This window comes from Molothrus aeneus, chromosome 22, assembly GCF_037042795.1.
Source record: "Molothrus aeneus isolate 106 chromosome 22, BPBGC_Maene_1.0, whole genome shotgun sequence".
NCBI classification, from domain to species: Eukaryota; Metazoa; Chordata; class Aves; order Passeriformes; family Icteridae; genus Molothrus; species Molothrus aeneus.
In genome coordinates, this window is record NC_089667.1 from 5,919,989 (window position 1) to 5,943,454 (window position 23,466).

Sequence of the window (23,466 nt, forward strand, 5' to 3'; positions counted from 1 at the left end):
TTATTCCAGCCCCTCCTAGGACTCAGAAGTTTAATTATGCCTGCATCCTTTCTCTTTACAATCATGTGAATCTGGAGCAACTCCCCTGGAATTATTCTGTCCTTACCTGCCCAGAGCCTGCCCTAAGGTGGTGGGCTGCACCCAGAGCCAGGGCTCACAGGCAGGCAGCACTTGGGAAGGTGGCCAGAGAAGATGCTTCAGACCCTCTACTTCCCCAGCCCGGGCCTGCAGGCTCTCCCCTGCTGCTGGCCCCCTTTTTCTCCTGTGGAAATGGTGCTGCAGTGCAAAGAGTGCTTGGATAAAGCCCAGAGGCACCGAGCCCCAGTGAGAAAGGAGGGTCTCATCCCCTGGCTCCCCTCCAGGGAGCAGCATGTCAGCCACACAAGATGCTTGTTGAATGAAGTGCAGAAACTGCCACCAGCTGTGGAGCTGGTGAAAACCGGCCCAGCCATTGACAAATCTTTCTCTGGAGACAGCTGACTCAGAGCTGCTCTGCCTCCCGGGTGTCTCCTGTCATGCAGGCCCCGTCACTGCTGTGTCTCAGAATTAGCCAGGAGGATTTTCTGCCTTTTGAGTTTGACCTTCTAAGGATGTTCAGCATCTTTCAGCATCTGCCCCATCAGGGATGTGACATGCTTCACAGCTGTGCAGGGCAGCAGGCACAGGCTTCCCAGAGCAACAGAGAACTCATTCCTCCTCCTTGCTTCCCATCTCTTTCCAGGGACTGAAGCGTATGGGCTGCGTGGCTCCTGCAGGTCCCAGCAGGGATATTGGAGCAGAACCCAACAGTGTACCCAGGTGACCAGGAATCTTTTCCTACTTTTAGCTTCTCCAGTATGCTGTTGGGAATCACCTTCCTGCTGCTGCCACCCATGGATCTGCAGCCAAAACACTGGCAGGGTTCTCCATGGATAATAAGCATTCCACTACAAAGCCAGGGAAAGCTCTCACTACCCACATGCAGGGATGTGCCTCTCTCAGGTGCTGGATCAGTGCTTCTCAGTGCTGCTTAGTTCAGTCCCTATCTGTCTCTGGTCACAATGGACATTCCTGTGCACATTGGAGGCTCCCCAACCTGGGCTGTAGTTTGGCTTTGTCCCAGTTCCCAATGCTAGCCTGCTGGTTGGGCTTCCCAAGAGGCAAGAAAGAGGCTTGTCTGTCCTCACAGGTAATTAAGCCTGGATTAGAATATGATCTGACTGGAATCTAGCCTGAGTATAATTGCAAAGGGCTTCCCAGAGGTGAAACTCTACAACCAGAGTCCAGGCAGTGCGTTGGCCTTCCTCTGTCTTCTGAAAGAAAGGGGGTAGTGAAAAACCCACCGAAGGTGCTTTGGGAACCTGGACAACACAACGCTGCCCACCACATGCAGTTCTCTGCTCTGCCTGCAGGAACTGAGGCACAGAGCCCTGACTCTTGCAAAACCAAGTTTAATCCTGAGTTCCCCCTAAAATTTCAGGTGCTTGGCTTTGCAGGGCTCTCAGGAGTGAGGTTGCAATCTGGATTCCCTCAGCACCCCCACCCATGATCAGCTTCCTCCCGGCTGCTGCATAATGGGCCTGTAAACACAGAACCAATATGCAAATCTGACATTTAATTTGGACATGAGAGTTTAATGAGGCTGTGGAGATTCTGCCACTTGCAGCCTCCACATCCTGCAACCTGCAGTCACATTCCTTCAATTGAATGTGTCCCCACTACACCTCTGGATGCACAGGCATGTTCCTGTGTTCTCCAACAATTCCACCCTTTCCTCCCAACTCCCCGTTTTTCTCAGTCCAGTCTGGTTTGGTGATGCTTTGGTTTGGTGGCTCTGTAGCCTGAGCCAGGGGGCTGGGGCCAGACATTTCATCAGCTGTTGTGCTGTTTTGTTCTTGAAGAGGCAGAAGATGTACCAGGAATCAGCTCTGGGATGAAGAGGGAAGGGCGCAGATTGTGCCTTGCAAGGCCTCTCATCCCATCCCATGAGACCTGGGAAATGCTTCCCTGCCAAAACAAGTGCCTTAATCAGGGAGAATGAACCATATCCACTGGCCTCAGTGACGAATGAGAGAACAAATAATCAAATAACAAAGCCCAAGCAAAGCCCAGGAACTCCTACATGCAGCAAGGAGATACTCCCTTTGTGCCACCTGCCTGAGAGCAAAGCCTTCCATCAGCTCCCAGTTCAGAGACTCCACAGTCTTTTTATTTGAAGAGGATTATGGAGCTGCCATTCAGTAAATGAAGTGCCACTCCAAACAGCTGCACTGTGGCCTGCCCTCCTCCAGGCACGGTGCCTTGCTGGGGCTGCAGAGCTGTAGGCAAAGGCTGCTCCTGGCCTTGGAGCTCTGCAGAACTAAGGAATGCTGGAAAGTGCGTACACAGGAGCCAGGAGAGAGGTGAAGAAGCAGGAGAGTGTCATTTCCTCATTTCTGCTGCTGCCCTGAAAGGTACAGCCCAGGTTTTCCTCTTCAGCAGCCTTCTTTTCTCCCAGGTTCCAGCCACAGCACCACACTGCTCCTCTGGCAACTGAAATGGATATCCTGCTTTCCTGGGAGGGGACAGCAGGGTGAGAGTCGCTCCCCTCTCCCTACTGCTTGGTATCACAAGTTGCTCCCAGAGCCATTATTCCCACAGCGAGCACAACACCCTCTGAGCAGGGCTGATTGCCCAGAGCCACAGGAGACAAAGGCAGTGAGCTCCAAGCCCCAGCTCCAAGTGTGCCACGCTTAATTCCCAGGGAATAGGATCCGAGGAGAATCCATGCAACTGGTGAAGAGACAGGGAGACCCAGCCTGGGGCTGGAAGGGGGGAATATGAACTGGGCCAGGGCAGGAGAACATCAGGAAGAGGCAGGAACGTGGGACATGAGCTCTGTTCAGCACAAGCAGGCTTTGGGATGAAATATTAATGCCAGCATCCTGAACAGGCAGCAAGCAGCGGTGTCTGAGCTACTTGGCCATGAATAAAAGATGGTCCTGAAAATGGGGAAGAGCAGCAAATTAATTAATTGAAGCAAAAGTCTCTCTGCTCCCATTAACGAACAAGCCTGGAATTCTCCCTCATGCAGCTCAGCTTGGGGAACATGCAGGGGCACAGAGAGGAGAAGGACTGCAGAGGGAGGGTCTTCTGCTGGTGACCTGGGGTCTCCCACTGCCCAGCATGCCTGTAAGCTCGAGTTCAGATCCTGATTCAGCTTCTCATCATGTCTGACCTGCCAGCTCTGGGAGTTCAGCCTCTGCCAGCTCAGACTGCTCACCTGTGCCCTGGCTCCCTCGGGTTTTAGGTAAGGGGTGAAGTAGGAGCTGAAGGGGAGCTGCAGATTCCTAACACCCATTCCAAGACCTGTGCCAGGTAGCCCAGCCCTGGGCCAAATGTGGGGCCCAGCCAGCTGCTTGCAGGTGGGCCAGCAGGAGGGCTGGAGCTGTCCCACTGGTGGAGGGCCTGGAGCTGCTCCTGCCTGCAAGAGCAGTCTGGTTTTTCTTCATTCAGAGCTGGGAATTTTCTGGGTGTTGCTCAGTGCTGCCATGCTCAAGCCTAATCCCTTATGCTGCACCAGTTAACTGGGAACAGAGTAGTGGGGGCTGCTGCAGATGGAGACACCCTCAGCACCAAGGAATGACTGATCTCCTCTTCTGAAGCCTTGCCCATAAATTATAGATTTTAAGCAGTGTTTGTTTAAAATATTCAGCTTGCCACTTAAAAAAGAATACTCATACACACCAGGAATGGGAAAAAAGGATGGGGGCTGCATTCCCACTTGGAGGAGGGGGAGGGAAGCAGCCAGGAAGGAGAGAGGTGTTTCCTCAACTAATGAGCCAGCACCCCTGGCTGTGGATGTGCAGTCCAACAGTGAGTCACCTGCACTGCAGCTTTGCCTGCCTCCAGCGCACAGCTCAGGCCCAGCCTCTGCTTTTGTCCCCTGCATCCCCATGTGCACAACATCCCACAGGACAATGTTGTGCTTGCAAACTCAGAGCAAAGATATCTCAGGTATTCTGAGAGAAGGAAGGAGGTGAGGAGGAGGGAAACATCCCCCTCTACACAATCCCTACTTCCCTACAAACAAACCCATTGCTTTGAATAAAAATTCAGCTTTTCAGCTGCCTTGGCCACGGGGCAGATCCACCAAAGGTGAGTTGCAGGGAGCAGCAGCCGAGATAGTTCTCCTCAGTGAAAAATGCTCCCTTCCTTCTGCACTTCCCAGCCCGGCCAGGCACCAGAGCCGGTATTGCCGCCTGATGGTGAGGAACAGGCAGGGCCCTGCTGCAGAATGAAGGGATTTGTTTCTCCTCTAGGCTGCAGCACCTCCCAGGCTGAGACCGGCTCTCACTGTCTTCTGGGATGGATTTCCCATGGAAGAGACTGCAGAGACAGCCTCGCAGGAGCTGCCTGCAGCTTTTCCTGCCCGAGGAAGCTCACGTGGACACTCAGGTACATCTTGGGAAGGGTACAGGGAGCAGCAGCCCGGTTGTTCAGGAAGGCACAGATCTAACCCTGGCTATCTGGGATTATCATGGTCACACCCAGCCCAGAGCTGGCTCCCCTGAGCCTCAGGTAGCTCTGGGATCTCCCTGTGATCTGAGGAGGATGGATGGATGCATGGATGGATGCCAGGATCACCAGCCCAGGGCAGTTTCTCCTCCCTTCCTGCCACCTGGGTGATGCTCCAGGCCCAGCCCTCCTCCTGGTAGCTTAAGCACACACCAGGCTGCATCTCACTCCCTCCTTAGCTGCAACCCCTGTGCCCTCAGGAGGCAGAGAACCTTTCCTGCTCTCCATCCCAGGAGACACTGACCATTCTGGCAAGTTCTGTACTGTATTTTTAATAAATTAGCCCCAAACTTCATTTGCATGGATAAAAATAGCATCAGCTGCTCTGCCAAGCCGTTTTTCTCTTGGTTAACAGATTCATCCAAGCTGCTCTATTTGTCTTTCCTCCACAGACTCATATTCTTCTGGATTCATTTTGTCAAACAAATTGCACAAGCTGGACTGCCCATTTACCCAGTGCTGTTTGATTACAGGGGTTATTTATGAAACAGCAAGACATATGGCATTAAGCTTCTTAATAATAATAATAATAATGAGAGAAGGGAAGGAGAAAAGCTCTAGAAGAGAGGAGGGAGAAAATGTTTTTTATTACAGACAAAAGCTCCTGCCATGGGTGATAAATTCCAGACACTTTTTCCAGTTGCTCTTGTGCTGCTGGCATGATGAATGGCACAGGCACTGAGGAGCATGGCCATGGGATCCAGGGTAAGGAGGAAAATGCTGAGGCACACAGAGGTGGTGGGGCTGGCTCTGGTGTGCAGGGACCACTGGCCACGGGGCACTTCACTTCCCAGGAGGTCACAGAAGTGCAGACTCCACCCAGCCCTGCTTTTGAACCCAATTCCCTCTCTTGTCTCTGATGCAGTCACTGATTCCTGAGGAGTTTGGGACCACTCCATTCAGCACATGCTGGCTCCCTGAAGACATCCTTTTCTGACCTGGCCATCCTGGCTCTGATGGTGACTCACTGCAATTCAATCAAAAGTTCTGTCAAAGAAAGATGCTCAATTAAGGGCCTGGGAGACTTTGAAAGCAGAGTCATTTCTGCAAGAGGAAGGTAATTAACTTTTTTAATCAGTGGGCACTGATCTGAAGGTCTGGTGAAAAGAGAGAGAGAAGCAAACTCATTCCCACAGACTCAGAGCAGAGCCCTGTGATGTCACTGGGGGCCCCAGGAAGGGCTGGGAGCTGGACTTGGTGCACACCAACCTGCAGAGCTGCTCCATCACCTCATCCTTCTCCCTGAGGCTGTTCCCCAGGGGCAGAGGCACCTTCACATCCGGCCTTCCCTTCTCTCCTTATCCCAACAAAGGAAAACACACCAAACTTCCAATCAGGGCAGCATCAGTGTCTGGAGATAACTCCTCAGCAGCCCAGACTCCCTCACTGTCTTACAGGGAAGGCCCTGGCAATGGGATAAAGGAGCTCAAGCACCAAGTCTAAAGGCTTTCCCCTGGCACTTGCAAATGTTCTGTAGCACCAGCCTCAGCTCCTGGTCCCCTGTTCATCAGCTGGCACAGATCAGGGTGCCAGGCAGGCAGAGTTCATCAGGCCTCATTTGCCATTACAATGAGCTCCTGCGTTTCATGGCCTGCATCCTAAACCTGCTTTCTGATTCCCCAAGGCAGAGGGATTTACACTTTCAATTTTATGTCTAGTTAGTTAATGGTCCATTACTGTCAAAAGGATCAGTAGCTAGAAGTTAAATCCTACAGGATTTATGATAAGGAAGAACCAAAGGCTGCAGAAGAGCACGTGCCAGAGTGGGCACAGGGAGCATTGAGGGGTTTGCAGGTCCTGTGTTGTGACACTGGTGACAGAACACTGCTGGTGACAGCTCTAGAACAGGGTTCAGCCCAACACTTTTCCCTTACACACTGTACCACGTTTCTGTCTCAAAAACTCAGGGCAAAACAGCAGCTTTGGCAGGGCTGGAATGGGTTTGCCTTGTTTCCTGTCCCCTCCCCGTCGAGACACTAAAGGGGCTCCACTCCCTTAGCAAGATAGAGGTCTCTGCAGTACACAGGATCCTGCCAATTGCCAAAAATGTCTGTCCTGTCTGTTCTGCTGCTATCCCTGAGATCCACAGCGCTGCTCCTGTCAGAGCAGAGGTGTTAAAGCAGCTACACTGAAAGGTCTGTCAGCACTACAGAGCTGGCTGTGCAGGGGTTTATAAACCTGCCCATAAAAACTCACTCCAGGCTGGAGGGTAAACAAGGTCCCCAGGCCTTTGAAGCAGAGAATCGCTCTTTTTATTTCGTAAACAAGGAAACTTTTTTTTTTCCTGCTGGCTGAGGTTTACTGAGTGGTAAGTGGTGCCAAAGAGAGAGAGTTTGGCTAGATGGGGGACTGGAAAACATTTAAGTGATCAATGGACAGTTCTTTGTTGTGTTTAGCAAGGGGCTGGAAATTGTTTTGTAGGTCAAGATAGTTTGAGCTGCAGCCAGGCAGGAAGCACAACACTGAGGTCTACAGGCATCCAGACAGGGTCAAATGTCCACACCTGCACAAGATGGGCATATCAGGCTTGGAAAAACAATCCAGGAGAGCTCCCAGGTCTAAGCCACTCACTCCTTCACCACCAGACACAGATGTGCCAGCCAGCAATATTGCTGATTCTGAGAAGCCTGGGACAGAGAAGGAAGACTTATATGTTATTTAATGACTCTACCAGTCTGGCTTTCTAGTGATTCTATTCTCTTTCCCTGCCAGCATTCTCCTCTAGAGTTTCCCTTACCCCTTTGATACAACCATAAAGCTTGGAGCAGCCCATGGCACGCTCCATGCACACTAATGCCAGAATTCAGAAGTTGTTTTCATCATTTCATCTACTAAGCTGCTGGGAGATCAGCAGATTTTCACTTTTTTTTATTATTATTATTATTCCCATCTACTTTCCATACAGCTGGGAGTGCTCCTCCCCACTGAAATCTCCACTAAAACCCCACTTCAGTAAGTCAGGCCTAAGAGTATGTGCACAAAACAGAGCTGTGCAGCTCATGAGGCTCACTTTGACCCCTCCTATCTACCCCACCAGGGAACACCGGGCTAAGCTCTGAAAAGCAAAAAACCATTGAGACATAAAAAAATAAACCAAAACCCGCCCTACCGACGGCCTGTATTCTGTCAAGAAAGCACAGGACTCTCCTCTTTCCACTTCGTGCATTGTGTAATTTGTGTTCACCTGCAAGGAATCAGCATTGTCCCTGCGCCCGCGAGCAGCAGCCTAGCGAAGGGCAATGCTGCACTCTCGTGGTTCCCAGCAGGATAAACACCCTGCCTCTGCCTTCGCTCTCAGTTCCCTGGATGGAGACACCCCCACGAGGGCAATGTCCCTTCCAACTCAAACCACTCTGGGATTCTGAGTCCCTCGTGTCTCTCCCAAGCAAAAGCAATCCGTGTATTATTAAGAGGAAGAGGCTGGCTCCATCAAATCATTGCTTTGCGTGAGGGGGACACCCGGGCCGTCTTTGTTGGCCCTTCACACGTGATTAATTCATATTTACAACACTTTGCTTCATCTGAAAGGAGCTTCTTGTGATTTATTTCCAATGTATTTTCAGAAATGCAGCCCTGGCCTGCCAGCAGAGAGAAGAATTGCATGAAAAGAAGCTGTGGGTTGGTTCCTAGTGTTTGTTTACTCTTCTTGCAGTAAACAGCAGGTTATCTTGTTTGTGGTGCTTCGTAAATCCCCGCTTTCTTGAGTGTGTGTTTTGCAAGAAGAGCCTTCCCCCGTGTGTGTGTGTAGCATGGTTATAATGGCAATGTTTTCCTCTGGTTTTCATCTAATTCATTCCCTGCCTTTCTTATTATTATTATTATTTCTTTTTATCCCTGCCTCTGATTTACACCAACAGAAATTTCTGGTTTTCCTTTGGTTGCAAAAAACTTGCTTTAAGGGTTTTTTAAAAATTTACCAATGTGTAACCTCAGAAATAAGTAAGTATTATCAGGACATCCTTCAAGTTAAAAAACATTGCTTTAGGAGTATCTTACCCAACATTTTTTAACTCGAATCTGAATCTCTTCAAAACAGATTCACGATATTAAAAAAAAAAACAAAACAACAAACAATGGCATAAAAAATTCTATTCCATGGAAAGAATAAAATGAAAAATCATGTCATAACTGACTCACACAAACACCTTCCACTCTTCCAGCAGTAAAGAACTACATAAATATAGTTTATGTTCATGTGTAAATAAGCATAGTAAATAAGTCAATCCTTGGACAAAAAGCTGAGAAACATACTTGTTCCAAAGGGTTTTATCAAAGCTTAGTACAAAAATCCAAGCAAACAAAAAACCCCACAAACTAATATTTACAATTACTAACAAAATTAACAATTTCGTTTTCAACAAAACTTTAAATTATTTAATAATGTTTTAACTTTTGAAAAAATTATTTAATTATTTCTATTTGTTATCTATTTTTAAGTAATTAACTCTTTTAAGTTTGTAATACTTTCATAAATTAAATCACTGCATTTTAATAAATCCACACAACACATACTTTTAAAATTTTAACATTCATAACTAGAAGATAACAATAAGAAACTTATAGTTACTTTGTTTTATAATGTTACATGTCTAATGCTGGTTACATCTAACAATAACTTGTTGGTTAGATTGATGTTTAGTTAGTTAGATAGATAGTTAGATCAATGTTTAGTTAGTTAGTTAGATTGATGTTTAGTTAGTTAGTTAGATCCATTGTTAGTTAGATTGATGTTTAGTTAGTTAGGTTGATGTTTAGTTAGTTAGATCCATAGTTAGTTAGATCGATGGTTAGTTAGTTAGTTAGATCCATAGTTAGTTAGATTGATGTTTAGTTAGATTGATGATCAGTTAGTTAATTAGTTAGTTAGTTAGATCGATGTTTAGTTAGATCAATAGTTAGATCAATGTTTAGTTGGTTAGATCAATGATCAGTTAGTTAGATAGTTAGATTGATGTTTAGTTAGTTTGTTAGATCGATGATCAGTTAGTTAGATAGTTAGATCGATGTTTAGTTAGTTAGTTAGATCAATAGTTAGTTAAATCGATGCTTAGTTAGTTTGATGTTTAGTTAGATCGATGTTTCGTTAGTTAGATGTTTCGTTAGTTAGATGTTTCGTTAGTTAGATGTTTCGTTAGTTAGATCGATGGTTAGTTAGTTAGATGTTTAGTTAGATCGATGTTTCGTTAGTTAGTTAGATTAATAGTTAGTTATTTAGATGGATGTTTAATTAGTTCGTTAGTTCGATCGGTGGTTAGTAAGTTAGTTAGATCGGTGGTTAGTTAGTAAGTTAGATCGGTGGTTAGTTAGTAAGTTAGATCGGTGGATAGTTAGTAAGTTAGTTACATCGATGGTTAGTTAGTTAGATGTTTAGTTAGTTATATCGATAGTTAGTTAGATCGATGGTTAGTTAGTTAGTTAGATCGATGGTTAGTTAGTTATTTAGATCGATGTTTAATTAGTTCGTTAGTTCGATCGGCGGGGCGGGGCTGCGCCGCTTTCCCCGCGCCGCCAGGGGGCGCCTCCCGCTGCTCCCCTCAGCGCCCTCAGCGCCGCGGCCCGTGAGGGGCGCGCAGGCCGAAGCCGCTGCGAGCGGCTGGAGCAAAGCCCATCTTTACAAAGGCTGTGGTGGTCTCGTCTCTCAACCTGTTTTTTGTTTTTTACAGCAGTTTTACTGCGGAGAAAACCTCTTTATCTCAGCATTCACAAAATCCTAATCCTTCTTTTTTTTTTTTTTTTCCTCTCCCCAACAGCAGCAGCTGTGACTTTCTTTTTTTCTCTTCCTCCACCTTCTTTTCCCTCAATAAAATGCTTTTTCAGCCTCTGGTTTGCAATTTTTCATACACCTCCTTCTCTCATGCTTTTGCACTTGTCCTGTATTTCTTTAACGTTTTCCCCTGCAGCCACAGATTTTCAGATTTTGATGTCATGGGGTGTTTATCCACCCTTATTTGTTACCATGCTTTGGTGTCCAGGTAGGCGCCTTTACCCTGCTACAGCTGACATCTTATGGGCAGATTTCTGTGAATTATCTGAAGAGAATATGAGAGTGAGTTGTAATCAAGTGCTGACTGGCAGGATCTCAAACCCCTTAGGCATAAATGTTACAGCAGATGCTGTGTGGCTTCTGCTTTGGAACATGCTCGAGCTCCCTCAGCCACAGGGAGACATTTCTTCCATAAAATACAGACAGGAGGTGTTTGCTCTTTGCAATGAAGATCTCAACATTTAAGGGAGATTTATTAAGCATGTATTGCCTTTTCTTGTTTATTCTTGGTGTTCCCAGCTGTGAATTCCTCAGCAACAGGAGAGCAAACTCAGCAAAACCTGGTTTTACTCATGTTTGTTGTGCTTCTTGGCCAAACGTAAAGTGTCCACATGGCAGAGCCTCCACTTGCTGAGTTTTAGGTTCTGTAGATAATAATAACTAATAAAAAGGTACGTAATTGATAAAAACAAAAGATAATAAATAATTAATGATAATGGATAATAAGTAATAGCTCAGAGAGATGAGCACTCACCAGCACAGTTCTTTGTGTGCCTGGGTAAATTCCCACTGCTACAATCCTGGGGTTTTTTTTCCCCTTTCATTTCTAACTTTTTTCTAACATTAGGATTCTCCTTTCTATAGCTCAGTGCCTCTTCATGACAGTGCTGTCTATATCCACAATCTCTCCTGCACTAATATTTCAAAGCAGAGCGGTTGGCCTGGACTCAAAAAAAAAAAAAAAAAAAAAATAAAAAAGGAAGGAATTTCTTCAGGGTGTTTTTTTCTGTGGCAAAACTGCTCCCCAGGGATGTGAAGTGAGCCGCTTGCTGTCCCTGAAGGCAACTGTAGAAGGGATGGGGGACCGGGGCTCCCAGCTCTGCTGTGAGAGCCCAGGCACTTGTGGGTTCTCCAGCCTGAGCAGGAGTCAACAACAAAGGGGTGTGGAGCTGCCTGGGAAGCACTTGAAAATCCCCCCCTGCTCCAAACAATTTGTCATCATGGACTGGGAGGACTCCCCGAGTGACCACGTGCAGCAGAAGAGGTTGATGAGGCTGGAGGGCTGCTGGTGTTTGGGCTGTGATGCCGAGAAGGGAAACAGCAAAGCTGGCCTGGAGGAGCCAGAGCCCGGCGTGTGGGCAGGCAGAGCTGCCTCCTCCTCTTCCAGGCACTCGGCTGGGGCAGGAGGGCTCTGAGAGCAGGGGAAGCCCTTTCTCCCTCAGCCCTGCACATGTGCCGTTGTCCCTGCGAACAATGGGGAGAGGAGGGAGCGCTGGAGCTGGTGACACAAACGCCGGGGCAGGAGCAGCTGGTGGCTGCTCAAGGGAAGCTCTGTGTGTGCAGCCACAGCCGCTGCCCTGCCAGCACTGCCCGGGTCCCAGCCAGGGCTCCCGGCAGCCTCAGGGTAGGACTGAGCCCTGTGCAGTGCTAGAAAGGGACAAAACTGCCTTTATTTATGGAATTATGGAATATCCTCAGTTGGGAGGAGTTGAGTTCCCACAGCACAGCTCCCTGTACATCCCTGAGAGCAGTGTCCAAATGCTCCTGGAGCTCTGGCAGCCTTGTGGCCCTGACCATTCCCTGGGGAGCCTGGGCAGTGCCCCAGAGCCATCCTTTCCTATATCCAACCTAAATGTCCACTAGCACAGTTCCAGCCATTTCTGCACCTCCTCTCCCTGGTCATCAAAGAGCAGAGAGATTGGTGCTGCCCCTCAGGAGGAAGTTGTAGACTATATTTAACTCTGGACTGGATTTCACCTGCCTCTCTCCAGTGTTTGGGGCTTCCCAGCGCTGGGAGACCCTGCAGGCAGCTGCTTCCTGTGGTTCCTCTGCGGTGCTATCCCTAGGAAGCTGTGTGGTGAGAGTTAACCACCTTGGCCTAATGGTTCCCTCATAAATAAGGAATGTTAATAAATACTTTCTATTCCTTAAGGCCCAGCAGATAGGAGGAGAATATTCAAGGAAGCTATTTCCACTTTCTGTAACTTGCATTAGTCATCTCTCCTGAGACAGAGGGGAAAGCATGGCTGGGGAAGGGCAGCAGAAATGCTGCTGTGCTCTACACCTCTCTTTCTGTCCAGCACCTCCTGGAGGCCCCCAGCTTCTCCTTTCCAACATAAGTAACTTTCCCTAAAACAAAGGGGCTTAAGGTTTATCTGGGAATCAGTTCCCTCTTGGGGCTTCCAATCCTGCACATCCTGTGTCAGTCCCACAGGTACTCCCCATTTTAAAGGAAGTGAGGGTGGTGGTGTCACGGGTGTTCAGCAGGTGGCAGAGGGGAGTTTCGCCATCTGAAGTGACACCTTTTCCCAATCCTAGCCCTGTCCGTGTTCACTCCCCTCCAAAGAGCCCATGGGATGTGGCACCTCGCAGAGAGCTTGGAATACAGGCCCTGTGGCCACTGACCCTGCAGGTAAGAAACAGGTCTGCAAACTGAGCCAGGAGTTACCTGCCAGACCTGCCCAGCTCAGCTGGCAGAAATGCCTCTCCTGCCCGCAGGGATGAGTCTCCCTGGCAGCTTAGCAGAGATCAGGTTTGCAGGGCACGGTGCAGAAAGCAGCTCTCCCAAAAAAAACCCAGCCCCTGCTGAGAACTAACAGGATGTGATGGGAGGCGGTGAGGAGGAGGCTGGAGCAGGCAGCCAAGCGCCCTTCCCACTCAGTCTGGAGAGCAGATGGAGCAAACTAAGAGCTCTCTACCTCAGTCAACCTCCTCTTCCAGGCTGAGCTGGCTCCTCGCGTGCTGGCTGGCTCCCACAAGGATTCCTAAGACTTGCAAAGAGATTTCAGTGGCCTTTGGCTGGAGGCAGACAGAGGTAGTCACCCCCTCCTCCAGATGGATACCAGGCTGCAGGGACAATGGCTCTGCTCTGCTGGGTCTTGCCTGGTGGATCTCAGTAGGCTGGGAAGGCAGCAGTGCAGGTGATGCAGGATTTACTGGCGAGGATCTTACACTGCAGGGAATGCTCAGTGCTGGCAGCCTCCCAGAGAAGCCCCTTGAAAACATTCCCACCTTGGGGCACTGGTTGCAAGCACAGAGCCGGGAGCTACAAGGCAGCTCCAGGATACAATGTGCAGCAAACAGGGAGGGAAGGGGAGGGATGTTCCTCTGGCAAGTGTGTCAGTGCAGGGCTGGAGCTGACTGCTCACAGGCACTCCCTGGCCCTGATCACTGTTAGAGATCTTCACTCTCTGGGGCTTCTCTTTATGCAGGACACAGGCACGAAGCAGGGACAGGCTACCAGGGCCGGGGCTCTGTGCCAGCCATCTCCTTTGCCAGGCTGATGTGACCCCAGGCAGTGCTGCAGCAGGAGTCCTGCCTGCCCCTGTTTTGCCTGGCTCTGGGCTGCCTGCAGGAAGCAGGGGAGCACAGTCTCCTCCACCCCTGCTCTGTGCAGCACTGCCACAAAGCCCAGGGGCTTCATATCTGGGCCGTGCTACATTTAGCATCTGTGGGGCCTCGCTGGGCTCCCGAGGGCCATTCTGTCCCTCCAATCAAGGGCACAGCTCTTCTGCAGCCTCCCTTCCTTGTCCCTCAAAGATGGGGTGGGAAGGGCCTGGGTTTAGCTACGTGCAGTGAGGAGCAAACCCTTTGCAGCCCTCCTGTCTCGGGCAGGGGCTGAGCCATGAGGCAGGTGAGCACCAGTCCCTCCTTGGGCTGTGATCTCTGCAGCTCCACCACCAATTCCCAGATGCCCTCCCTTACCTCCTCCATGTTGCAACTCCCCAGCTCCAACGGCCTTGGGGAGGGTGTCAGGGGTCTCTCCACAGCACGGCTGCCCCCAGGTCCTGTTGTTCATGTCCTTACATCACCTCTCCCCTGCAACTGTCAGTGTGGGAGCAAATGGTTGCTGCGTGGGCATTGTTTTGAGCAGGACCTGGGGTGTGCTGCTGTGCTGTGATTCATGAGCAGCACGAAAAGGGAGAGACTCTCCAATTCCTGTGTTTGGGATAGGCTGAGGGCAGGGCAGAGATGTTCCTCTTGGGAAGGATGTGCATCCACCTTTCTCCTAGAAGGGTGTCTCCTGCAGCAGGATGTCCTTGGACAAGGCCGGGTTTTAATTGCTGCAGCATCACCAGACACCCGAGTCATGGTGCCCCTCAGAGCCTCTGCTCCCAGCCTGCCTCCTGCAGCTACTGAGCTATTGGGAGCAGTGAATTCCCTCCCAGGGACCCCCACATGCCCTGGCTTTCTCTCCAGAGAGGATCCAGGGGCAGTTTGGCTGCTCTGAGCTCCCAGGGGAGCTGTCTGTGCCCTGCTTCTGCCTGCTGGTCTGTCTGTCCTGCCGCATCCACTCTCTCCTGCTGGTGTCTGCACTGCTGTGCTGCACTGAGCCTGTTTGGCTGCCTCCTCGTCCCTCTTGCTGTCTGTCTCCCTGACTGACATCTGCCACTGCAAACACTGCCTGCCCCCCTCTCCATTAGGTTTTCTCCTCCCCACCCCTTTCCTCTGGCTGCTATCCAGAGGCCTCTGCATTAGGTGTGATTTAGGTGCTTTTCTCTGGTTTAGGGACAGCAGCCAGGCTGCAATCTGCAGCAAAAGGGAAAACCTCTGCAAGGAGCCTCCTGCAAATACCTAGGCAGGGCAGTGGTTGCCAGCACTACCAGATACTGCACACTCACGCCTGCCTCTACAGCCAGAGGCTGAAAGGGAGCCCAAATCTCTCGCAGTGGGACTTGGGCCACTGCATGCCTCTAGAAGCCAGTCCTTGGAGCTTGAATTCCCTGGTTCACTGTGCAGTAGCTGTGGTGGAGGGTGGGGATGTGGAGGAGACACAGCTTGTGGAGATGTGAGGATAAATGTGAAAAGGACGTGTGTGTGTGTGTGTGTGTGGTTGCATGTGCTGCCCCACATCACAGCTGTGTTTGGATGTAGACCTTGTGCTTGCAATTCTTCCCCCCTGACAACACTGCAGCATGCCTCGTGTCTGTCTCTTTGCCTTGCATCCATCTGCTCCCAGTCTCAGTGTCTTTCCCTGTTGTTTTGCCATTCCTCTCCTCCCATCCATAGCCAGCCCTGCCAGCCTGAGCCAGCAGTGTGGTGTGTCATGCTGCCCCAGTGCCTTCAACACCCTACTGCCACAAGGGTCAGCCCTCTGCCCTCCTCATGGTAGCACATTGGGACCCTGCTGAACACTCCCAGGGCACCACAGGCCCCCTGGCCAGCTTGGAGGGCTGTCCCTGTTTGGGCCAGCACACCTGCAGCCCATGTAGTGAGCAAGCAGCCAGAGCCAAGCTTCTGTAGAATTAGCAAAAGCCCCTGCACAGCCAGCTTGCAAAACCTCAGCACTTGAATGTCACCTGAGATCAGGTTCTGCTGGAGGAGAAAATGACTTTTATATCAACTTTCCCAGTGTCAGCCCTTTTAGCAGGGCCCAGCCAGGGCTGTGGGAGGAGGTGAGAGCAGGACAGACCATCCTGTGTCTCTGTGCCTTCCTGGGATACCTCTGGACCCAAACTCACAGGGAAAACAGCTCCCTGCTGCTGCCTTCCTCTGCAGTCATGACCTTGCCAAAGAGCAGGGAAGAGGCCTTGTCCCATGCTGCTTTCTGGGTCCAAAGCCATTTTGCCTGGGCAGAAGCAGTTCTGCTTATCCCCTTCCCAAACATGCTGATGGGAGCCTGTGGGGAGCAAAACCTTGCTGTGTCCTCATTGTCACCAGACCTGGGCCGAAAACTGAAGGTCTGTGTCCAGTGCCATCACAGACAGAGGCTGTAGATGTGACACTTGGGGCCATGGCTTAGCAGTGGAATTGGCAGTGTTGGGTCAGCAGTTGGACTCGATGGTGTTAAAGATCCTTCCCAAATTAAAGGATTGTGTGATTCTTTGATTCAGCATTGTGAATCATTGATTCACAAGGATTCCCCACATGGAGGAGACCTGTGGTGACCTGGTGCAGAGCGGCCTCTTGGAGCACCTGAGCTGCACTCATTTGGTGGCAGAGGATGGTACCTGCCCCCTCCTCAGCAAAGCCCACACCAAGCTCCTTTTCCCCTTCCCAACCACCCTCCTTTCCCAGCAAAACACCTCCCACGCTGCTGGGGAAGTTGACGGTTGGCAGCTCTTCCGCAAAATGATGTTCCCATGGCGATGGGGATGTGTCGCCCTTCCTGGGGAACATAAGGGGGGCAAACCGCACCTTCCGCATCAGTGCGCGCCCCTCGTCCGGGGCGGGGGCGTCCGAGTCCCGCAGAGGCAGGGCCCCCCCCGCACCGCCCCCCGCCGCAGGGCCGGGGGCCGAGCCTCAGTGACGCCTCCTGGTCCCCATTCGCTGGGTCCGCCCGCCCAGCCCTGCCCAGATTGCGGGAGCGCCGCGCCCACAGCCCGCCGGGCAGCCCCGGACAGCGCCGGCAGCCCCGCAGGCAGCGGGCAGCACCGGACAGCGCCCGCAGGTAGGCACCGAGCGCCCCGCACGCTGCCGGGCCGGGAGCGGCCGCCGGGCTCGGGGCACGGCGCGGGGCTGCGGGCGGGGGAGGGTCCGCAGCCGCCGGGCGCGGCGGTGGCACCGGGGGCATCTCGCCCCTCGCCCGGGGGATGCTCGGCCGGACGGAGCGCGCCGGAGGAGGGGACGGGCTCAGCCTCTCGCCACCCCCCGGTGCCGGTGCCCCCCAGCCTCGGCTCGGGACTGCGGTATTCCCGGTGGGCGCGCCCGCGCGCACGCCCGCACCGCAGCCGCGCTCCCGCTCCGCGCTGCTGCAGGGGGGCAGCTCGCCCACCCCGAGCCCTCCTGCCCCTCTCGGGGGTCTCCCGATCGCTTTTCCCTGCGCACCGCGTCCCCGTGCACCCCCTTTGCGTGCAGCCACCCCCCGGCACAGCCAGGCTCCTGCCAGCCCCCCAGCCTGGCTCTGCACGCCCCCGTCCCCATCCCCGCAGCTCGTTTGTCACCCTGAGCCTGTGACGCCGGTGGGTAAAGGGGGTAGGTACCGCCATGGTGTGACCCCGAGCAGGTTGGGACTTTGCCCTCTGAGAGCTGGAGCCCCTCGAATGCCGCTGTCCCCCTGAGCCCTGTCCCTACGCAAACCCCTGGGATCCTGCAGGAGTTACCTGGCTTGCTCTGCTCCTAGCACTGCTGGCAGGAGAAGAGGGGTCCAAGGGCTATCAACCCTGAGCCTAGAAAATCTGAGTGTTGGGCACATAGATGGGAGGAAAACCTGCTCTCTGGGAGCTTCTTTGCATGGATTTTCTGGAGGAAAGACAGGCTATGACCTAGATAGTGTCCCAGGACATTCAAAAGGGAGCAGATTGGTGCTGGGAAATGACAAAGCAAGGGACAGAGGGACAGTTTCTAGGAATGCAGAGGTTCAAGCATTTACCCCATTGGCAACCTCTTGGTTGTCAAGATCAGAGAGAAGAGAATTTTTCTTCCTGGCCAAGCATAAGGGTTCTGGATAAAGAGATTTTTTAGAGCTTCAGGGTGAGCAAATGGGTTTGGTATTTCCTCTTAGAACGTTATATGAAAAACACAAAAATTGTGAAATAGAAATTGCGAAATGCAACTGGCTGTGGTACAGGCGATTCCTAGCCCTTCCCTGGCTGCTTTGCCAGGCTCAGAGGGAGCAAACTGAGGGTCTGTTGTCCCCTCTGCCAGCCTGGGGTCACGAAGGGCTGGTTAACCAGCTCCCCCTCTTGGACCTGGCCCTCCATGGCCAGCCTGGAGGGCTGACTGCAGGACGCTCGGTGTGTCCTTCAGCCCGGCTGCCTCGCTGCTCCCCCGCGCTGTCCCTCCATTCTGCATGTCTGCGGCTGGATTCCCCACGTGGCCGCTTGGCCAGGCTGCAAACCTTTAATTGATTCCTTGTGGCTGCATTGGGCCAACTGGAATCAGCAGCCCTGCTGTTTGGATGGCTCATCACGGGCCCCTTACCCACACACACAGCCTGGAGAAAGACAGGCACTGGGCAGGGACCCAGACAGTGGATGGTGCCACCCAAACCCCTTCCACCCCGTGGCCAAGCAGGCTCAGTTCAGCTCCTGGAGGCTTCATGCCATCCTTCAGTGGTCTTGGCTCGCTGTCCAGCTGCTGTGTCCCTCTTCCTCACTGCTCTTGGCCCCTTTCCCTCACTGCATCGCAATGACTCATCCTTGCTGAGCTCACCCGCTGGAGCTGCTGGAGGACTGGCAGGGCAGGTGGCCACTGACCCCCAAAGAGGGTCCCTCAGCTGGCAGCCCCCTCACCATGAGCCACAGACCCCTGGTCAAGGTGTGCAGGCACTGGGGTACAGCCTGGTTTCACCTGTCCAAACCTTGGCTGGCCATGGGGCAGGAGGGGGAGGAGGCTGGACATGCAGGCCTTGCTGCAGGTCTGGCCACGCTCATTTAATGTCTTCTGGGGGGATCTGGACAGGGAAAACAACGTGTGGATGGGGCATTGCCTGGGGATGTGCAGAGGTGATGCTGGGCAGACACACAGTGCCTGATTCCCCAGCTGGGTGCAGTGCCAGCTCTGTGCAGTGAATCAGGCACTGGTGAGGAGGAGCAGACGCTCGAGCATCGTCTGTGCAAGAAGGGCAGCCTGCACCATCGAGTGCCCACGCCCATGGGGCAGTGGCCTGGCTAACTGCCTCTCTCTCCCCCTGCCCAGGTTCCCCTCTCAGAGACAGCCCCCACCGGGCACCTCAGCAGCAAGATGAACCCCACCGTGGGCATCGCCGTCATCCTGACAGGTACGTCCCTCCCTGCTCCCTGCTCGGCCCAGAGCGGCCTGGAGGCTGCATGGGCCTCCCCAGAGCTCACTGTTCCCTGCCCAACCCTCTCCTGCCTCTCCCAGTCCTCCAGGCCGCCCACTGCCAGATGATCAAGGACCTGAGTGCCTGCCTGCTGGGCCAGAACCTGCGCGTGGACTGTCGCTATGAGAACAAAACCGACAACCCCCTGACCTACGAGTTCAGCATCACCAAGGACAACAGGAAGCACGTCATCCACAGCACCATCAGCGTCTCCGAGAACATCTACCGGAGCCGAGCCAACGTCACCATGCACAAGAACCTGGTGTGCCTCCACCTGCAGAGCTTCACCACCAGCGATGAGGGCATCTACATGTGCGAGCTGAAGGCCACCAATGACTACACTGGCAATCAGATAAAGAACATCACTGTTATCAAAGGTGAGACAGGCAGTGGCACCTGGCCTCAGCCCTTCCCACCTGCTCATTGGCTTGGCAGGGCCAGCAGAGAGCACCACAACTCCCTGAGCTCCATAAATGTGTCCTGACCCTTACATGCTCTTCAGGTGGGACTCACTCTACTCCATCTCACAGCGCTTTTCCTGCCTCTCTTGGGTCCCACCTCGGGCACATTGCCTGGGTATCCTCCCATAGAGAGGACAGTGGGGATCCTTCACACCTGCAGCACACAGGATCAGTCCTCCAGATGCAGACCTTTGTCTCACCTGGTGCCCATCCACTTGTCACCTCAGTCAGGCACAGGCAGGGTTACGCTTCTCAGAGTCCCAAAAATATTTGCTGCTACACGCTGGGAGGGAAACAGGCCAGGATGGGGCGTGCTGCATTTCTGCGACAGAGCAAAGGCAAGAAGCTGTGTTCCAGTACCATTGGAACTCCCAGCCTGAGCCCCATTCCCGAGGGATTTCATTGCCTCTCTTCTCTCCCTCCCCATTCCTTCTCCTCACAGACAAACTGGAGAAATGCGCCGGCTTCAGCCTCTTGATCCAGAACACCTCGTGGCTCCTGCTGCTGCTCCTTTCCCTGCCTCTCCTGCAAGCCGTGGACTTCGTGTCCCTGTGAAAGGCGAAGCACACACACTCACAGCGCTCGCACACACACGCACGCACACACCGAGCACCCCAGCCACCCCGCCTTCCTCGCAGCCCCTGGAAAGAGAAGCTGAAGCGTCTGGAAGCCGTGAAACCTCTCTGTGTTATCTCTATTTAGCCGTATATTAACGCTAACCACCGTCCCGTGCCGAGGCTCACCATCCCACGCACTCGCGCCCCGCTCCGAAGCATGGTGGCTCTGCTAGGCAGCGTTGCTTCTCCCATCGCGCCTCCCCACTCCGTAGGCTGGCTGGTTTGCTTGTGCTGGGAGCACTGGAGGCCTCAGCCTCGCTTGTCCCATCCCTTTAACTCTTGGGGTTTGCCTGTTCTCAACCGGGGAAAGACAGCTGGATTGGCAGGTAAGAGAGAGGGGTGACGTGAGAGCACGCAGAGGGTGCCCGTGGTGGGTGCTGTGCCCGTGGTGGGTGCTGTGCCCGTGGTGGGTGCTGTGCCCGTGGCCCCTGCAGGTGACAGGGCTCCTGGTGTCCCCACCCACCCTGCCTGCCACCCAGGTGACTGATTCCTCACCCTGCTCCTCTCAGCCTGAGCTGCCACGGCTGAGAGAGGGCACAAAATTACTCCTGTCTCAGTGAGCAGGAGAGCCATGGGATGCTGCTGAGCCTGGTAGGCTGGGAGGAGAGAGGGGAGCAGGTCTAGGAGACACCATGAACCCCCCCTTCCTCCTGAGGGCTCCTCTGGGGCCCTGGGAATGGGCTCAGTGCAAACGTGCTTCGGCAACAAGTTTTTCCTAATCTGTTTCTTACAGCTGAGCTGGAAGTGAGGTCTCCTCCAGACACCATCTGGTACCTTTGGGCTGCCCGAGCCAGACACCACTCGCTCTCCCCGGGGACCAGCCCTTAGCTGTGACGAGAGAATTGCTGCCAGCACCAGTGGAGGCAAGCAGAGCCTCTCTGAGCTAGCCACAGCCCCACTGCCCTCCCCAGGGCCCTCAGAGCTGCACCCAGGATGGCTGGTGGGGAGGGGGTTCCCCTCTGGGAGTGTGACCTCAGGGTCTCCATAGGGACTTCCCTGCACTGGCACCTTGTCTTCCCTAAGGGAACGTGTGGGGACCCCAGTCCTTCCTCATGGAGAGGCAGAGCAGTCTTCCTCCAATCCCACCGTGCTCCTGGGAGGAGCCTGTGCGCCCCCTCCCTTCTCTCTCCTCCCTTTCAGCATTTCCCTGTCTCCCTTTAAGAGCAGCAAAGGACCGAAGGGCAGCCCACAACCTCGGTAATGCCAGGATGGTGCCAGGGGTTGGCGAGAGCAGGGACAGGGATGGCCAGCACAGCTCAGATCTGCCAGCCCAGGGCTGCCCAGATGCCCACGGGACCCCGAGGAGCCTCACCCAGGGGAGGGCACAGGGAAAGGAAGAGGCAGGCAGGAGCATCCAGGTGCATGGGGTGAACCCCAGCTGTGCCACCCGTGCAGCCCGGGCTGTGCCACCACGGCTGAGAGCAATACACAGCAGCTGCTCCCCACTCCTTGCTCCTCTCCAGAGCTGCTTCCGACCCCCGTGCCCGTCCCCTGCCCATCCCTGCCTGCTTGCTTGCTGTCTAGTGCTGCTGAGGCCATGCCCAGCTGAGGCCTGGCTGTGCCCAGCTCCCTGGGCGTGCTGGTGAGCGCCGGGGCAGGCACAGAGCCCAGCGGCAGAGCGCGGACGCGGCTCGAGTCTCATTTTTTTGTGAACATTTGTAGTTGTTTCCACAGCTTGTCATCAAAGAAATTCTGTTAAGGGAAAAGGAAAAAAAACGGAAAAAAAGAACCCTATGAAAAGCAACAACAACAACAACAAAAGAACAACACCTTACCATCCAGGAGTGTTCCTCTGTCTGCACAATAAAACCCTACCTAGGTTGTGTGTTGGAGCCACAGGCGCCCGTGTGTGCGGCGGTGGGGACAGGGGCTGTGTGGGGCAGGGTACCAGGAGCCTGCCAAGGGGTGCAGCCCCCCAGGCAACCCTCCTGTGCCTCCAGCACCCCAGTGTCTGTGGGAGAGAAGCAGGCAGAGGGGAAGAGTCGACTTTCCTGGGCAGGGCAACCCCCTCCTGCCCACCTGGAGTGTGGCCCCCTGCCCCCAGACCCTTTGTCCCCATCCCTGTCCCTAAACCCTCAGTCTGTCCCAGAGGCCACCTACTGCCCACGGTGGTGGCAGGGAGGCAAGGCAGGAGACCAGGTGTGGTGCTGGCCCATCCATCCTCTGGGGAGAGAATTGCCAGGGATGGAAGTGGCCATGGGAGGGGGCCCGGGTGTGCACGTGTCCCAAAGCTCCTGTGCCCATCACACCGGGGTCCTACTGGAGCCCCCATGCCCACACTCTGCCCGGGGGGCTGCCAAGGGCTCCCGTGTCCTCTGGAGCAGCCACACACTGCCCTGCCCAGGGTCAAGATGCAACCCTGGCACCAGGAGTCACGAGCAGGAGCCTGCCACCACCCCCTAACACCATTGGTGACCCTGCGCCACCTCCCAGAGCAACGCCCCGACGCGTCCCTCCCTGTTTAAGGGCTGGAGCCAGACTGGAGGGAGGGAGGGAGGAAGATGCCACCCTAATTACATCCCTCCCATTATCCCCGGCAGGTGCTCGCTGAGTCACGGCCACGCAGATGCCGTAGGCTGGGCGGGTCAGGCGTCCCGGAGCGGTACCCCAGTGTCCCCATGGATCCACGAGGGGTGGCCACGCCATGCCAGCTGGCCCCTGCCCACCTCTGCTGAAGGTTTAGGGGGCTCTTCTCCCTACAGTTCACCCCAAGGGGAGCAAAACGCAGTCCAGCTCCTCCCCTCACCTGGCTGCTGGCAGCCACGACCACCCCTTTTTTGTGCCTCCCTGCTCCCCACGCACCAGGTCGCGTCCCATCCGCCGGCTTCCTCCCTTAACCCTCCCTCTATCCTTTCCCTCCTGAACCTCGACGTCCCTCCCCAAACCTCTCCCTTCCTCACGCTTACCCTCAGTGCTCCTTCTCCATTGGCACAGCCCTCGCAGTCTCCCCTCGCGGCCCCCCCCGTGCCGTGGGCCACCAGCCCCCCCGGGTTCGCGTCCCCTTTAAGCCTCCCCAAGCTGGAATGCGAGAGGAGCATTTCAGCGCCCTGTGAGGTCAGATAAAGACACTATATTTATCTGGCTGGTAACCTGAGCCCTGAATTTCTGCGCTGGTGTTTTTACGCGGCCCCACAGCCCTCGGGC

The 23,466-nt window shown here is 53.7% G+C and overlaps 1 protein-coding gene across 1 annotated transcript; it reads left to right on the top strand.

Annotated features, from left to right (window-relative positions):
* Nucleotides 1–16,779: 16,779 nt before the first annotated feature.
* Nucleotides 16,780–21,639, top strand: THY1 (Thy-1 cell surface antigen). The gene is made up of 4 exons (XM_066564331.1): nt 16,780–16,910; nt 19,100–19,181; nt 19,286–19,621; nt 20,148–21,639. The coding sequence occupies exons 2-4, from the start codon at nt 19,145–19,147 to the stop codon at nt 20,258–20,260; spliced, it is 486 nt and encodes a 161-aa protein (XP_066420428.1). The 5' UTR covers nt 16,780–16,910; nt 19,100–19,144; the 3' UTR covers nt 20,261–21,639.
* Nucleotides 21,640–23,466: the final 1,827 nt, after the last annotated feature.

What these genes read in the sequence shown, in the direction of transcription:
- THY1 (XM_066564331.1), top strand. Translation starts at nt 19,145, where the DNA reads ATGAACCCCACCGTGGGCATCGCCGTCATCCTGACAG. An exon ending in CATCGCCGTCATCCTGACAG is followed by an intron (nt 19,182 to 19,285) that starts GTACGTCCCTCC and finishes TGCCTCTCCCAG; the next exon opens with TCCTCCAGGCCGCCCACTGC. An exon ending in GAACATCACTGTTATCAAAG is followed by an intron (nt 19,622 to 20,147) that starts GTGAGACAGGCA and finishes TTCTCCTCACAG; the next exon opens with ACAAACTGGAGAAATGCGCC.